At 38.0% G+C, this 17,228-nt stretch overlaps 1 protein-coding gene across 1 annotated transcript in view; it reads right to left on the bottom strand.

Annotated features, from left to right (window-relative positions):
* Positions 1–5,181: 5,181 nt before the first annotated feature.
* LOC102021518 (dimethylaniline monooxygenase [N-oxide-forming] 3) overlaps positions 5,182–17,228 on the bottom strand; it is a 17,733-nt gene continuing 5,686 nt past the window's right edge. The window contains exons 4-9 of the mRNA XM_005374830.2: positions 14,678–14,840; positions 14,184–14,326; positions 13,672–13,871; positions 10,150–10,505; positions 7,479–7,551; positions 5,182–5,657 (exon numbers count right to left, since the gene is read on the bottom strand). Coding sequence (XP_005374887.1) covers positions 5,315–5,657; positions 7,479–7,551; positions 10,150–10,505; positions 13,672–13,871; positions 14,184–14,326; positions 14,678–14,840 — 1,278 coding nt within the window. The 3' untranslated portion in view covers positions 5,182–5,314. The remainder of the gene's footprint in view (positions 5,658–7,478; positions 7,552–10,149; positions 10,506–13,671; positions 13,872–14,183; positions 14,327–14,677; positions 14,841–17,228) is intronic.

The following is a 17,228-nucleotide window of genomic DNA, read 5'->3' as shown; positions in this document are numbered from 1 at the left end:
ATCTTTTTGGTTAAATATACACTAAAAATGTAATTTTTTGTTGCTTGAAAAGTGAGATGTTTGAGATGTGTTTTATGGATAGTTTATTATTAGTATACAAAAACTCTATTGATTTTTATGTTGATTTTATATCATTGCAACTTTACTGAATTTGCTTATCAGTTCTAGTACTTTTTTAATGAAAATATTTAGGGTTGTCCATGTATGAAATTGTCACATCTGGGGGAGAGGTGTACACCACACTACCACTCCACTGCTATGCTGGAACACACAGCTAGAGGGATCCTGCTGGTATAGTAAACTCTCAGGTTCAGTAATGAAATAGAGAGGTAGAGTTTAAAATAAAGGAAGATAGTTCATCTGGAAAAAATATGGAAAAGAAAGAAGATAGACAGCTACTTTGGGAGGGTGAGGGGAATGAGAGGTGAATACCCATGGATTTTTGTCCTAAGCTTCTTTTTATTTAGGACTAGTGATTTCTCCACCCAGCATGTGTGCATCTGGAAGTTTTCACCACCTGATTGGCTCTCAGGCTGTCTTTGATTCTAATCTGAGCACCTCTATCTACATTCTTTCTGGACATTTGATTGCTTCCTTTCCCTTTGTGGTAGATAAGTGTGTGTGGAGTTTATAGGAAGGTAACTTAGAGTTAATACTTAAGGGGACCTGTACGTTTTATATATATTAAATAAGAGTCCTTAGGTAGCTTCCTTATCTCCTTTGCATTTTATCTGGTGAGAGGTGCGTTTGGTTATCCTGGCCTTTCATGTTCTTAGCTATATCCCTGTTTTGCCTTTGACTCTTCTCACTAAATTCTTTTGTTAATTGTGCCTTCCTAGGTCTGGTTCCTCTCTCTCTTTCTCTCTCCCTTTTGTGTAATTAGTGGAGTTTAACTGTGGGGCAAAAACCTGTCTTTAAGTTTTCAACTAATTTCTTTAATAAAGCTTAATGAGATCCTACTTTATTCTTTCTCCTGCCTATGACTCCCATCCATATTTCCCCCCCTCTGAGATGTTCATCCAATTACTGTTGGATAAATGGGTGGCAACTGATCTGACTTCTTCAAGTTGAGTGGGGTTGGTGTTAGGGGGAAGTAGAAAGAAATCTTTAGCAGGGAGGATTGTTTGATGGGCCTCCGTTGAAGAAGGAGTCTGGCATCTTTACTGTGGATTTCCTTTGTATGATCACTTGGAGATTGGTAGCCTCTAGGTGAAAATAAATAAACTTTACCAAGAGATTAAGGCACATATGGCCCAAACATGAGCACTAGAATGGAAAGGCATATTGGCGCAGGAGCCGTGCCCACTGTTCATAAGAGATTGGAATAGCAATTGTAACCAGCTGGCACCTAGACCTAAGATGTAGCTGGAAACTGCCAGCAGGGGACAGTGATTGGAGCCCTTTTTTATGCTTACCCTATTCTGTTATTACTTTTATGTCTTTGGTTATACTCCTCTGCTGGGTGTTCAAGATCAGGTTAAAGTGAGACCTATGTTTACCAAAGTTAATCTCTTACTATTTATCAAGGTCAGTTAAAACTGGTTAGACATTACTTTTGGAACCATGTACAGAGCCTCTCAGCTTGCTGTCAGTGTCAGCCACTAGTATGGGTCATGTTCCTGCTTGACCAGGCAGTTCCTGTGAAAGCATGGAAGACTTTTTCTCTTTGGTACCGTCCTTTATGGCACACTGTGTATTGGTTGGGTCCTCTTGGGTCCAATAATCTCCTTGCTCGGTGGTTGGGTGATTCACCAAAGTTATAGGATTCTGGAGAGAGGTTCCCTCATGTCCTAGGTCTTTGCTGACCTTGGAGGGACAGGGTCAAAATATTGGCTAACTTTTAAGCTCAGCAATCATTTTAACTTTTGTCTCTAGGCGTTAGTTGTTGAGTACCTAAAAGGTCAGTTGTACTTCTTTTGAAGTGGGAACAGTGATTTTAACCATTATAATCTTGTTTGGATATCAAGCACCTTGAAATACAACATATACTGTCTCCCTAGTTTGAGAAGCTGAAAGAGTAATTAAGATGTTATAAATGTATACTACTTCTGAAAATAATGTCATGTTAGCCTTCCAAAGTTTTTTCTTCCTTTTCAAAATTACTTTAATAAGTTCAAGTCTTTTGGATTTTCATAGAAAAATTTATCTTCAAGTGTTTCATCTTAAAATGTTTCTTATTTTCTCTAGAATGTTTTTTGTTTTCTGTATGTAGGTTTTATAAATTTTATGTTGAGGTTTATCACTATTTTATATTTTAATACTCTTGTAACTGATTTGTTTCATTTTCATTTGTCACCATGAGATGGAAATATAGTTGCTTTCCAATAAACATTTATTTTAAAAAAGAAATATAAAGTATAGCTAAAGGACTGTTATTTTCTTACCAACCATGGTTGTCTAGTTGAATTCCTGCAGAATATTAACAGCTAACAATTATAAAGTTTACAGAGAAAATTTAAGATCAAGGGCCATGTAATATTTTAGCATGACATTCATGATGACATTATTATCTTTGAAACACTTTTTAATGTCCATCTTAGTACAGAATAGCTTTTTAGTCAGTCATCTTTATCTAATTACAGGATAATAAATGACATAAAGAAATATTTACAGAACTTGTTATCCTGTAATAGGATGCCATTGAAGAAGGATGCACCTGTCTATAGACGTTATCTTATCAATTTTCAATGTCTAGCCTTTAAATTTTAGTGTGTGACATTGCCTGTACTGCTCAGTGCCTGACCATCTCTAAGTATAGTGACACATGACTTATACATCACATAAACTTTAAAAAAATATCATTCAGCTAGTGGTCTCATGCTGGCCATCTCTTGTGATATGTACCTCTTGTGATGTGTATCTCACGCTGGCCACTTCTTATGATATGTGCCTTTTATCACAAATGGTTGGAACATAAAAAAGAGAAAGGTAGATATCTAAGTCTAAAAGAAAAATTTATCACCATAAAAATCCCTGGTCTGTGAGCCACCAGTATGATGAGATGTCTTTCTAGTTTTATATCTTTGAAGATCTGTACACTGGAAAGCATGAATATATTTAATACACCATGAAATCAGTGCTACACCTGCCCTAGGGTAGGTGCATATAATATAAGGGAAGAAGAGGCTTACTTCCTCCTTTTTGATCTTATTGCTTTTGGTATCTTCTGCCACTGTGAACGTTGCCCTTCTGACATACCACCCTACTTTTGCGCCAATTGATTCTGGACTGAAACCTTCACAAACTGTAAGCTAAATAAACTTTTCCTCCTTTGACATTGTGTGTTGGGTATTTTTGTCTCAGCAACTAGAGAAAAGTAACTAACACAGAATTTGGTACTAAAAGTGGAATCATTACTGTGACTATACCTGACCATGTGGTTCAAGAGCCTTTGGGAATGATTTTTAGGAAGATATTGGAAAGATTCAGAGATACTGACTGAAAAAGTAGAGCTAGAATACCTTAGGCTGCTCTGTATGTGAGATTCTGGTCAGAGCTCAGACAACCAGAAGGTAAGAGAAATCTTGTTGGAAAAGACTAGGCTTGGGAGGTTTCTGCTGGGAAGAAGGTCTACATTGGCTGTTGGACTCTACATGATGTGTGTTATAGCTTGGCAGAAAGTTTGCCTGCATTTTGCTAGTGTCCAGAGACTTTGCCCAAGACTGAGATTAAGGACAGCAGACTAATCTGGAAGAAGAAATTTCAAGGCAGTCAAATGTTGAGACAGTGGCATGGCTATTGGTGGGGGCTTTTAGCCAGATCTATATTGAGAATCAAGAGCAAAGAGCCCAGCAGAATGATTTTAAAGGTTGTGAGTTTGGCCAGAAAGAAAATTCCAGTAAAGCTATGGATTGCAAAGATAGAGCAGAGGTGATCTTGATTGCTGAAAGGGAACAGGAGAATAGAAAAGATGGCCTGAGGGCATCAGAAGGAGCAGCAAGTCTCCATCATTTGCAGCCTCAAAATTGCAAGAGTAAACGATTTGCTTTGAAATGAAAGCTGTAGAACAACACGGTCCAGAATGGCAGTAGCTAATTCCGATCCTTGGAATTGTGCTAAGATTGATCAGCAATCCAGGCATTTGATCCCTGTAGCCAAGACAGAGAAAAGCCTGGCTACTGCTCCAGCTGGCAGCAGATCTTTGCATCATCAACGTCATGCTGGTTTTAGACACATGTAGAATGCAATAGTTATCAGGTTACGAAGGCTTCCACCTAGATTTCAGAAGACTTCTTGGGAGGCCAGGAAGTGTACCCTTGAGAGGGTAATGTGTGAAGCTGTTAGTGTGAAGCCAAACATGTAGTGATGACCCCAAATTTTGGAAAATCCAGGAAGGTTGATCATCTAAGGAAAGCTACAGGGAGGGAGCAATGTGGGCCCAAGAGAGAAGCCCTGGGAACTATTACCACTGGAAGTGCCATGGGGGTGGAGCCACCAAGCCCTTTGGAGCTCACAACTTGCCACAGATTTCCTGGGATGCTGCACATGGAACTGCAAGATTTAATGTTTGCTCTGCTGGATTTTGGACTTGTTTTGGTTCCATTCCTTTGTATCCCTCTGTTTTAACATTTGCAGTGGAAATATCTATCTTGTGCCACTGAATGTTGAAAGTGTTTAACTTTGTTTTCATTTGTACAGGGGCTCACAGCTAAGAGTTTGCCTTAAATCTCAGAGGAGACTTTGGACTTGGACTTATCAGCAGTGCTGAATAAGTTAGGACCCTGGCAACTCTTGGACTAAATACCTTTTGCATAAAGGGATATACATGAGTCTTTGAGGGGTCAGGGGCAGAATGTGATTTATGTCTAGATGTCCTTCCAAAGCCTCACGTAGTCATGGGGGGGGGGCCGGCCTTTTCAGAGGTGGCTGAATCTAGAGTTTGTGATTGGTTCATTTTCTGGTGCTGGGATTGGGGTTGTGAGTGCTATACCAGCTTTAGAGCTGGTAGTCTGCATGCAGTATAGGGGAGGAAAAGAGGCTGGCTCCCTTCCCTTCTGCTCTTGTTTCTTTTGGGATCTTCTGCCGCTATGAAATATTGCCCCTCTGCCATGTGCCACCCTGCCTTGGAGCCAACTGATTATGGACGGAAACCTCCACAAAGTGTGAGCTAAATAAACCTTTCCCCCTTTAACACTGGGTATTGGGTATTTTTTCTGAGCAACAAGAGAAAAGTAACTAACATAGGTATACATGCATATAATTATTTTTATAAGAATAACATGCAAAAATGAATAATAAAAATCATGAATTTTACACTCAGAGGTAATTATTAGGACATTGATTATAGGAGTTTCTGGAAATTATGGAATGATAATTAGATCAACATAAGGAAAAGAGCAATGAATAGAATAGAAATAGTAAGGAGCTTGAATAGATGGAAGAATATATAAGGCTTCTGAAGGTCCCCAACAATTCGTGTCCTTGTAGGTTTCAATGTCCGGTCCCACTGGGTCAGAATGGCATTTCTGGCTCCTGACCACTTCCCTGGGCCCACCAGCCTAAACTGGTAGGGGCTGCAAGGGCCGAAGAAAACTTCCACAGCCAACAGGGGATCTGTGAGAAACAGCCACAAGATGTTGGGCTTTGCACCAATGAAGGAGGCCAGTTCATCCATATAAACAATGTAATCCGTCTGTATGGTCTCACTTTGGCCAAACCTAGAAGTGGGGAGGAAGAAGCATGATGAATAAGCAAATTTTGTGTAGTTAAAGAAGGGGGAAATCATCATATATTTTTTATCAGTGGAAATCACTGTCAAAACTTTGGATTAGTAAGGAAAATACTCCTTGTGTATCCTGAACTCTGTAGATACTTCTTAGAACTTTCATACTGACCTCATCTGGAAACTGTCTGATGCTGCAGAACAGTTGAGAACAGTATTTTTATCTCCATTAAGAAATATATCATTGTCCCTTGCTCAAGTGAGGTTATTTGTTCAGAAGTTAATTGTTCATGGCCTTTGGGCTAATCAGTGACAGAGCTAGGAATGCAGTCCAGCACTCCAGATTCATGTGCATGCTGCTGAGTCATTTTCAGTATAGGCATCTGTTAGAAGTACCACCTACATTTTAAAGCCTTTATGGGCCAGAGAATACAATTCCACAGCTATATATTCTCAGACTCCTCTGATTTCTACTAATTTATGGGTCCCTTTGCTGTGATAAGAGGTATAATAAAAATACAGTGAATTTTTAAATTTTTACAATTTATTGCAGTAAAAGGTTCATTGCCATTAATCCCTCTCAGAATACTCCCCTTCCCTTTGAACAGATTTATCCCATTGTTCTGGCCTCTTTCTGGAGAAGTTCTGGGAGTCCTCTTCAATGAATGTCTTTAGTTGTGCTGTTGTGATTGCTTTGAGTTCCTGAATTGATTCAAAACATTTACTTTCATGGTCTTTTTGATTTTGAGGAAGAGCCAAAAGTCACACAGTTCCAGGTATCTTGAATAAGGTGGATAAGGGAACACCACTGCGTTTTTACGAGCCTGCCTTTCTTTCTGATGACATTCAGCAGTAGCAGTCACCATATTTTTATTATACCTTGTAAAGACATGAAAGAGGACTTCCAGAACTGCTTCCAAAAGTGGCAAGAAAAATGGAATATGTGTGTCTGAATGAAGGGGGAATATTTTGAGGGGAATTAATTATAAAATGTGTCTTTCAGTGTAATAATTTCTTTGAGTACTTAAAATATTCATCATATATTTTGATTTCTGATCTTCTGCATAAGACATGGAAAGATAAAACTGAGTATATAATACAGAGCCTTAGTTCTACTATTTTCTCAGCATCTTGCATATAAAAAGACAATATGGGGCTGGGGATGTAGCTCAGTGGCACAGTGCCTGCCTGGCAAATGTGAGGTCCTGAGTTCAGTTCCCAGTACCAAAAAAACAGACAAACAAACACACACACAAAAATAATACTATGTCAGGCTAAAACTATATCTTCACTTATATTTCTTAAGTGAAAGAATGCAGCTCATAGCTATCATATTAATGATTTCACTAAAAATCATTTAAGACAAAAACAATTCCAAGTAGTCACAAATTCTGATTTTCCTATGCAAATATTAGACCACTTGTTATGGTTTGTGTCTGCATGTGCCCCCAAATCCTCATGCAGTCATGAGGTGGGCTTCTATTCTAGATTTTTGATTGCTCCATATTCCAATGCTGGGATTGTGGGTGTGAGTGCTACACCACCCTGGGACAGATAGTTTACATACATGTAATGGCAAGCAGTGCTTGCCACTGCTTTCTCCTTTTTGCTCTTGTTGCTTTTGCTGTCTTCCACTGCCATGAATGGTTGCCCTCTGCCATGCACCACTCTCCCTTGGAGCCAGCCAAGTATGGATGGAAACCTCCACAAACTGTGGACTAAATAAACCTGCCCCTCCTTAATTTTGGATGTCAAGTATTTTGTCTCAGCAATGAGAAAAACGTAACTAAGACACCACTGCACTGGATGCTCTTACCATTTGCGATTTTTCCCCATTTTCCCATCAATATCATCCATCATATCTTTCACAGGAGGCAAAACACAAGTTCCTTAAAAAGAGGAAAGATATGGTAACGGTTAAAGAATCTAGCACAGAAATAGCCTGCCACTTTTCCTTTCAAAGGAGTTATGAAACACAATGGTACTTACAATTTTTGGACACTGTTCAGAAAAATAAAATCTTGGGGAAATTATTCTGAGACACACATAAAACTCATTCATAGTTGTCTTAGCCAATTTTCCCATCACTAAGAAAATACCTGATACCCACAATTTAAAGGAAGAGAGATTTAATTGGGCTCATGGTTTCAGGGAATTCAGTCCATGGTCATCTGACTCCATGGCAGGAATGTCATGGTGGAAAGGTGTGGCAATGCAAAGATGCCTTGTTCATGACAGTCCCGAGAAGCAAAGAAGGGGAGAGTGAAGAAATGCCAAGGAGCACATGTAGTACCCAACCTCTTACCTCCCTGATTCACCCAGATATACTCAGAAGCATTTTACTAATCCAGTCAAGTCAACATACCATGATTAGTAGTTACATGAGTCATCTCTGAACTGGTACGTGTCTCAAAAATTAAAAATCATTACCTGAATAGTTTAAAAATTTTGCTCCTAGATCGATTATCTGATGTTTAATATCAGTTTCTAGGGTTATAACCTAATTTCCCCATCATACGTGTAAGAAGCTATCTAATGAATATAGCCAAATAGAGGTAAATTGGTAAAAAATGTTTTTTAATTTTAAGAAAGAAAAAATGTCATAGGAAATAATTTTGCTTTGCTAGAAAAGAGAATTTCCAGCAGATGAAATGAAGAATTTGGTGAAGCTCCACATCTCTAGAGTTCCAACAACTGTGGAATATGACTGAGAATACAGATTGTTTACTAGTCACAAAGGATAGAAGAGAGTCCCAGAGACAAAGCTGATTGGGGATCATCCTGAGGATTTCAGGTTCACATAGGTTTACAGAGTTCTCAGAAAACAGACAGAACTGTGTTTTTGTACTCAAAGATATGTCAAATTCAGCAAGACTTCCTTGGCAATCTTGAAATTACTCTGAATGAGATCAGAAGATCTTGTGTAGATATGATTGCCTAAAGCCCTAGGATGACTTGCTTAATTCCGCATTCGTGCAATCCTTACAGGGAGGGTCACTGAACAGTTTTGGTAAATATGGCCTAGTTCTGGACCTCGGACCCTGTGCTATCCTTGAGCAAGAGAAAAGATTGGGAGGAAAAAAAGCATGTTCAGCTACTATCATTGGGTTGCCTGTAACTGGCCCTTCTGTCTGGGTACACTGGTTCTCCAAAACAAGGTTATTTGCTTTGTGTCCCATTTCCCCTGAGCCTGAGCCTTTGCTTTGTATATCAATCCCCTATCAATTGCCTTGTTTCCTTTTTTCAGAGCTCAAGTTATTATTCTTGCTTTCATAGAGTGACTGTGCCACACTTCTTTAATCCCAGTCCCTCTGGACTTGCACCCTGAGTGGAGCTCTGAGAGGAATCCATGCCATCACCTCTGGCTGCTGGTGAGCAGCATCACTGAGCCAGCAACACACATCTGTCTGCATGGAAAGAAGTAAAGGAGACTCAGGGAGATCACTGACCTATAGGACTAATCAGAATGGAAGGGCAGCCTTGTGGGACAGATGGATGTGGAGCTGCAGGTTCTAAGTTCCCATGTAAAAAAACATTTTCAAGCCTCATCAAGTCACAGTAGGACTGGAAGCCTTAATTAAGTATATGACTTCCAAAGTATCAAGCCTCCTAAGATGCCCTCATCCACAAGTTTTGTAATTCTAACTTCAATTAAAATTTGCATAACAAACTTTGGCATCTCTATTTTTTTTCCTTAGTTGTGACACCACTTGGTCTTATGGTCCAACTGTGTTCAGAATTGGAGATTCAAATTTTGATCAAATTCCAATGATTGGAATTCCAAATTCCAATGTAGATTCAAATTCCAACGTAGATTCAAATTTTCATGTGAGTCTGATTCTATTACTCGTTGCTGGAGGATGTTGACTCTCTTCCTTGTCTGACCCCATTCTAGTTCTTGTGTCCTTTTTCCCTTTAAAATATAGGAAGCCAGTACTTCTACCAGTACATCTTAGAAACTACTCATCTGCCACACCTGTTTCCCACCTCTAATCATCCATTGCTTGTTCTTAACTAACCATGGCAAGGAAGAAGATAGTAGCAGAAAAGCCATTACCATCTCAGAAATCATATTATCCATGCCTGTAGATATCTGAAATTTACTGGACACTGGCTTGAAAACATCTTTCATTAACCATTCAAGCAACGTAATTCTACTGAGTTTTGATACCACAATTTTATAAAGTTGTCATGCACTTAATTCCAAGAACTCTGGAAGACCAAGAATTCTAAAGTCTAATGAATGGTCTTGGGTAATTATAAGCTCTAAAGAAATATAGTGGAAAAACTCCTTTATAACATCTTACTATTGCATAGAATAATCCAAAATGATGAATTTTAAATTGCTTATAAAATATAGCACCCAAGAACATAGAATTATAGAGTATAAAGATTGGATGGGATCCTTATAATTAACATTATTTTTCTCACACACACTCAAAGGCATTCTCACTGCCATCCATCAGTGAACTTCTTTGTCTACCTACCTTTTATTACTTGTGCTGCCCAGCGGGCCTGGAGGTCAGTTGTTGGGATGGCAGCCCCAAGAGACTGGACAAAGCCAATCACAGCAAAGGTTGACTTCTCTAGTTGAGGAGGGAAGATGCCTTTAAACAAGGTGATCTCATTGTTTCTGCTTTTGATGATGGACTCATCAAGGAAGGGGTAGGCATAGCTGTATCCTGTTGCAAAGATGACACAGTCAATGCCCTCAAACATGGTTCCATCCTCAAAAATGGCTGCAGTCTCTGTGAACTTCTTCACATTAGGCTTGATGGACACGGTGCCACACAGGATGCGAGCTGGGAGCTCATCATTGAACACGGGCTCTTTCCTCAGGGTTCTGTGTGGGCAACAGACACGGTCATTAGGGCAGTAAATTTCCCCTTTGTCTTACTGGTTCATATATACATTGATAAGGAAGGCAACAATTACCCAAGAAGTTTTTTCCTGAGCCATGGAGTGCTATCAATATAGTTGAAGAACAAACTGAATTGAAACAGTACTGTGAAGAACTTGCTCTTTGTAGACCTTTTGTAGAGTTTCTATAGTGTTTCTCTTTTCTTCCATAGAGAAATCTCCATAAATCTCAAAATAAATACCCATGCCCATTCCCCTAATAAAGCCTGTATCAGGAAAAAATACTAATGTAAGAGTACCCGGTACTTGAATTTTTTTGTTTGCTATGACTTGTGAACTTGTGAACCTCGATACAATTGCCTCATTTTCTCATTTGGAATAGTAATAACATTTATAAATACCTCAGGACATTGGGAGGCCCAAATAATATGAAAAATGCTACAGTCTATAGCACATACATGGTGCTAAAATATTAGCTGCTATTTTTATTACAGTATACTCCAAACTGCTCACTTGTAATATAAAGCAAATCAAATAAGATGAAGGAACCAAAAGGTGGGAAAGCTGTAGCAGATGGACTGTCATAGAGGGATGAATTTGGAGTCCCAGGCAGGCAACAGCACAACTCAGGTGAGGGAGGAAACACGTAGGAATTTTATTGAGGTCAGAAAGAGGAGGAGGATGCCGGTTTGTAGCTTTGGCCACTGGAAATTTGAAAAGAGAGCTTTTGACTATGTTATGGGATTTTTTATCTCTAATATATCTACATCAATGTGAACTTAGGGATGAATGTGAACAATATTGAAGGGAAGGTTTACTGTGCTATTTTTTTATGCATATGGACATGGGAGCTGTGAAAGGAAGTCAGAGGTAGAGTCCATTGGGGAGGAGACAGAGCCAGAGGATAAGACTGGTTGGAGTCCTGGTTGGAGAAATGGTGTAACTGACTGCATTTGTTACCTGCCCCTTATTTTAAACCCATTGCCAGTGGTCTTTCCACTCATACCAGCACTCTGAAATTGCCTTTGTCAGGTTAAATGGTCCACTCGTTTATCAGTTTAGTCTGCTTACTCCGAGCACTGCACACTGCTGATGGTTTCCTGCCCTTCAGAGTACTAGCTTTATCTTGCTTGCAGGTTGCCACCTTCTTAGTCTCATTTCTACCTACCTGGCTACTCCTTCTCAGTATCCATTGCTGATTTTATCTCCACCTTACCTCTAAACCATGGTGTGCCCGAGGGCTCAGCCCTCAACCTTCTGCCTTCTCCACCTAAATTCATTCTTCATAAGATCTCACCAAATTTAAACTTATTTCTGTTTTCTAGGTCCCACTGCCACTCAATATTTTTCTACCTGAATATCTAATAGGCATTCCAATTCTGATCTGTTTAAAACTAAATGCCTCCTTTTCCCATGGTTTCTATACCTCAGTAAATGTCAACTCCATTCTTGCTCAGGTGAAAAAAAACTTGAAGATATCTTTGATCCCCTTTTTACTCTCACATCCTTTATCCTATTTAGGTTGTGTTCAGAACCTGCCCACTTCTGACCAATCGCTGTTAATAGTCCTAGTCTAAACCACTATCCTCTGTTATCTGAGATCTTTTTTTAAGAATAGCTTCTTTTTTTGTTTGTTTGATTTTTTTTTTGCACCGGGGATCAAACTCACGACCTCGCATTTGCCGAGCAGGCGCTGTGCCACTGAGCTAAATCCTCAGCCCCTTAGCAACAGTTTCTTAAGTGGCTCTTTACTTCTGCCTCTGGCCCACTTCCCTACATTGGATGATGATCATGGGAGCTAGAGTGTCCATTGTTAACTTAGATCTTGTCACTAATGAGCTCAGATGCTGGTGGCTTCCTGTCACTGTCAGAGGAAAAACCAGACTCCTTATACTTCTTCTGGCTATTGTCCTATCTCTGGTTGCTCTCCTGATGTTCTCTTTCTCTTTATTCTGCAGGAGGAGAAGCCCATCCCTGCTGCTGACCATGCCAGCCATGCTCTCAAAAATGTGATCCTCTGGCTGTTTCCAGTGGACCAGCCTCCATGGACGTCCTCATGCCTCATTTCCTGTTCTCCTTTAGGGCTTTGCTTGAGTCTTCTTCCTGAGACCCACTCTAAGGGGCTCTTGAAAATTACCCTGGTGACACTTGCCATCGCCTTTACCTCCTGTGTTTTCTTCTCCATAGCACACATCACCACACGCTCGTCTGCTATTTTTATTGTCTGTTTCCCAATTCTATGCTTAGAAGGTAGGTTCCATGAGGGTAGGATTTATACTAGTTTCTTATTTTTGCTGTATCCACAAAGCTTAACACTGAACCTGGTACATAACAAATGCTTAATTTACATTCCCTGAAATACTGAATTCACTTTGATGGAAACGGTTTGGATTTTGCACCTCATATCAAAGTCAGTTTATACCATGTGTTAAGCTTGAGAAGTTACAGGAGAAAATGAGAAGAAAACCAAAGATGCAAGACTCGTGGCTGAAGTTCAAAGGAATCCACTAAGGGTATATGATGAGAATCTAGTGCAGGGAAAGTTCTCTCACCTTGCTGAATTTCAGTTTGATACTAAATGTAAGGTACCAGAGCAAGTAGCTAAGAACAAGGGGCTCAGGAATAAGTAGATCTGGGTTGGTTTTGTGCAGTCTACAGTGCTCCACTCTACTAGCTGAGCTATGGAAGGCTACACTCAGTGGTGGTTTTGGAGGCTGTTTCCACTTGTTGGCTTTGAGACTTTGGTAGAGTTATTAACTACATTGAACCTCAATTTTCTCACTTGTAATATAGGGATATTAATAGAACCCTCTTTAGAGTTGTTATGAGAATAAAATGAGTTAATGCACATCAGAGCCTTTGTCTGGACTTGATAAAACTCTGACACATATTAAATGATTAGCACAGGCTTACTAATATTATCATTACTGTAGGATTTCATTGCTTAAATATTATTAACTTTCTGGCTGTGCAATTCTGATAAAGAGGATGTGTGGAAATCCCTAATATTTGCAGTTCTTTATTTTCTGACATATGAGATCTGATTACTACACCAATATTTTGATTTGCCTTGGAGTTACAACACACATTAAGAGTTGTTGACCCTGAAGTGAAAGTCAGGTGGTACATGGCATTTAAGTCTACATTACCCATTCAAAGGCATCAATCCATAGTTCTCATGCTTGAATCTTGCATTCATCTGTTTCACGTACCACCAGTCAGAGATTGCTGTTGGTAAGTTGTTCTTTAAGAAGGTTTGAAATCGAGTGACAAACACCATATCCCAAGGATAGCCATCATCCCAGACCCGGCTCATCACCCAAGATCCACTTCTGGAGCTGATCATGACCTTCAAATACCAAATCAATAATGAAAGTGGTGAGATTTGCAGTGGACATTGTAATATGCTTCCCAAATGTCCACTTTGGAATGATGTAATACTCTACATCTTGGAAGTGCTGCCAGTAGGAATGCAATCCCTTAGCTGTCAGCCTTTTGGGGAGCCACTGGCTGAAGAAATATGACTCACTCAAGCTATTGTACACATCCTGCTACTTAGTTTTTCTATCAAGTACCCCACCCTTTCTTCCACCCCATATCAAGTGATCGCAAGGGTTTCTGTCCCAATAAGGCAGTCCCCTGTGTAGATGAGTCACAGTACCTGCTCAGCTGTGTGGCTGAGTTCTGCAGCAATGTCACAGCCTGAGTTCCCCAAGCCAATCACCAGGACGCGCTTCCCCTTCCATATTCCTGGTTCCTTATAGTCCCTGCTGTGGAAGCATTTGCCTTTAAAATCTGTTAGTCCTGAGTGAAAAGTGGGAAACATACGAATCAATTTGATTTCCACTAAGAAATAAAATAAAGTACTTTAACAGCAGTCAGCTCGTGTGTAAGTACAGACCCCAAAATATGGACTTTTAGAGCTTCAAATATATTAGACATACCCCAAAATATATTTTAATTTAACTTGTTTATACTTCCTTTTTTTTCCTTTCTTTCTTTCTTTTTTTTTTTTTCTGAAAGAGACTGTCCTGGTTTGGACACAGTTCGATTACAACACTCATGTGCTGGAAACTTGGTCACCAGTGTAGCGGAGTTGAGGTGACTAGTCATCAATATATTCAGGCTTGTCAGATACATACATGGCAGGCTTACCTGGGAAGGACTCTCTTGGTATGTTGGGGTATACATGATGTCCAGAACAAATCATTACAGCATCAAAGATAGCTGACTCTTTTTTACCGTCCTTTTCAGTGGTAAGATCCCATTGGCCAGTAATTGAGAAATCAGGACGTTTAGTTACACTGGTTACGAGAGTCTATGAGAAGCACACAGAAAAAGCCTTCTTGTCTACACTAATAGGTAGATTGGGCAAGAGTAGTATGAAAAGATCCTTAACAAATAGTAGCTTAGGAAAATGCTTAATTCATTAGTAAGGCAGAAGTAAGTCACAAATTGAAAACTGTCCCAGAATATATCAAAATATTGCATGGTGCACATGTATGCACACATTCATATACACACATTCAGACACATACACCACACACACACACCTTTTATTCTTGCATGGTTTCTTATGCATGACTACTATTTTCTGAGTACAAGAGTGACGCCCCTTTGAAATATGACAGTGAATTCAATTATGATTTACAAAAAGTACAAAACAAATATAAGCAATCCGGTGGTCAATAATTTTTGTAGTAGCTGTGACTTCCTCACTTATCTGTCTATTTCCCTTTCCAGTATTATTGCTGTATTAAAATAAAAGACATCTCCTATATTCCTATATTTATCTCAAACTTTATTGTGTTTCTTTATTGTGTTTAGTGTGTTTTATTGTAGTTCACCTAGGAAGCTGTTGAAGTCCACAACTTTGGGCCACATTCCCAGATGTTCTGGTTTTGTAAGTAGAGTATAAGGCACAAAATTTTAAATTTCTAGCCCTTCCCAGGTGATGATGCTACCCTTATTAATTAAGATTAACATTAAATATATATTCACAGCTAAGCAACTACTTGTTGGTATCTTTTAATTCTTCTGATTATATTTGAAGAAGAATACTTTATAATAATTCTTTAAAACCTTACTATGTCATATTTTATACATACTAGAGAAAGCACATACATATATGTAAGATGTATTTACTTGTGAAATATAATAATAAAACAGGCTCTTATGATCTTGCCATAGTTTGTTTAGTTTAACTCTGGCATTATTAGTTTATGCTATTATAAGTGATACTTTCCAGAATTACAGTTTCAATTTGTGCTATCTTTGGAACTATAATCAATTTATATATATATATTGATTTTACAGGCTACTTCCTTACTTACTTTTTGTATTACTACTCTAATAATGTAGACTCTTTTGGGTTTTTCATAAATTTAGCAATATCATCTGTAATAATGATTTTCTTCTTTCAAGTTATCATTCTCTTTCCTTTGCTTACTGTATTATTTCTTAAATTTAAGGCTGTTGGAAGGAGTAATAATAATTAGGAATCCTTACCTTTTCTGGATTTTAAAGAAAATGCTTCTTTTTACTGTTCAGTATAGCGGCAATATAATATGAGAGACATAATAAAATTTTCCTAGTAGTCTTATTTAAAAGTAAAAAAATTATAATTTAATCCACCTCATCCATTATAGTAGTTTCCATGTAATCAAAGTAAAATTATTAATGAAACATCTGGCATTTTTTTATAGTAAGACATTGAAATCCTCTATACACATCTCCATGTGATATGGTGGTTAGTGGCTGCCATATTGAAAAGTGCAGATTTAAGACAATGTGTTTCTCTTAGTGGATCAAGAAATTTCCCTTTTGATCTTAGTTTGGTGACAGTTTTTTTTTTCCTTTCAAACATAGACGAGTGTTAAATTTAATGAATCTGTTAATAAGCATATAGTCTTCTTCTTGTAAAGGTTTTTTGTAGTGAATTACAGTCTTATATTTATAATACATCAAAATACTCTTCCATTTTGGGCCAAAATGAATTCAACAGAGGCTGGTATAGACTGTTAATTATGTTTAATGTTATGATAGCTTCATTTTTGAAAGGCTTTTGGGTTGATTTTAAGGAGGGAGATGGACCTGTAATTTCCCTATTCCATATTAACCTTTCTGAATTTGATAGTAAGGTTATAACGTAATCAAATAAGTTTGTAAATCTTACCTCATTTCTTAGTTCCTGAAAGAATTAATAAAATATTGAAATAATCTATTCATTGAAAAATTTGAAGTAATTGCCTATAGAACTATTTATTTTTCTTATAGTAAAAATTTTAAATTTCCAAGTCAAAAGAATTATAAATAATCAAAGATTTGTTCAGACTTTCTATTTTTTCTTTAATTTTTATAGTTTTTAAGAAAAAAATATAAATTTAAAAAATTAAAAATATTATTTGGTAAATATTTTTACAATATTTAAAAATTTTATATATCTATCTCTATGTCTCTACCTATCATTCTTTTTCTTTCCCAATGCTATTTATTTGTGCCTTTGTTCATATTTTTAGCTATCAGCACTTTTGTTTATTTTCCTAAAGTTTTCAAAGAGTGAACATTTCATTTTGTTTTCTATTTTAGTTAATTTCTTTTTTACCCTTCTTTCTGTTTTTTAGGTTAATCCTAGTTTTAGCAAGTTTCTGAACTTTACCTTATTACTTTTAAACCTTTCTTTTTTTTTTTTTTTTTTTTTTTTTTT

Source organism: Chinchilla lanigera, unplaced genomic scaffold (genome assembly GCF_000276665.1).
Source record: "Chinchilla lanigera isolate Chin_1 unplaced genomic scaffold, ChiLan1.0 scaffold00005, whole genome shotgun sequence".
In the NCBI taxonomy this organism is placed as follows: Eukaryota; Metazoa; Chordata; class Mammalia; order Rodentia; family Chinchillidae; genus Chinchilla; species Chinchilla lanigera.
The sequence above is the reverse complement of the archived record's forward strand: the minus strand, read 5'-3'. Positions and strand labels throughout refer to the sequence as shown.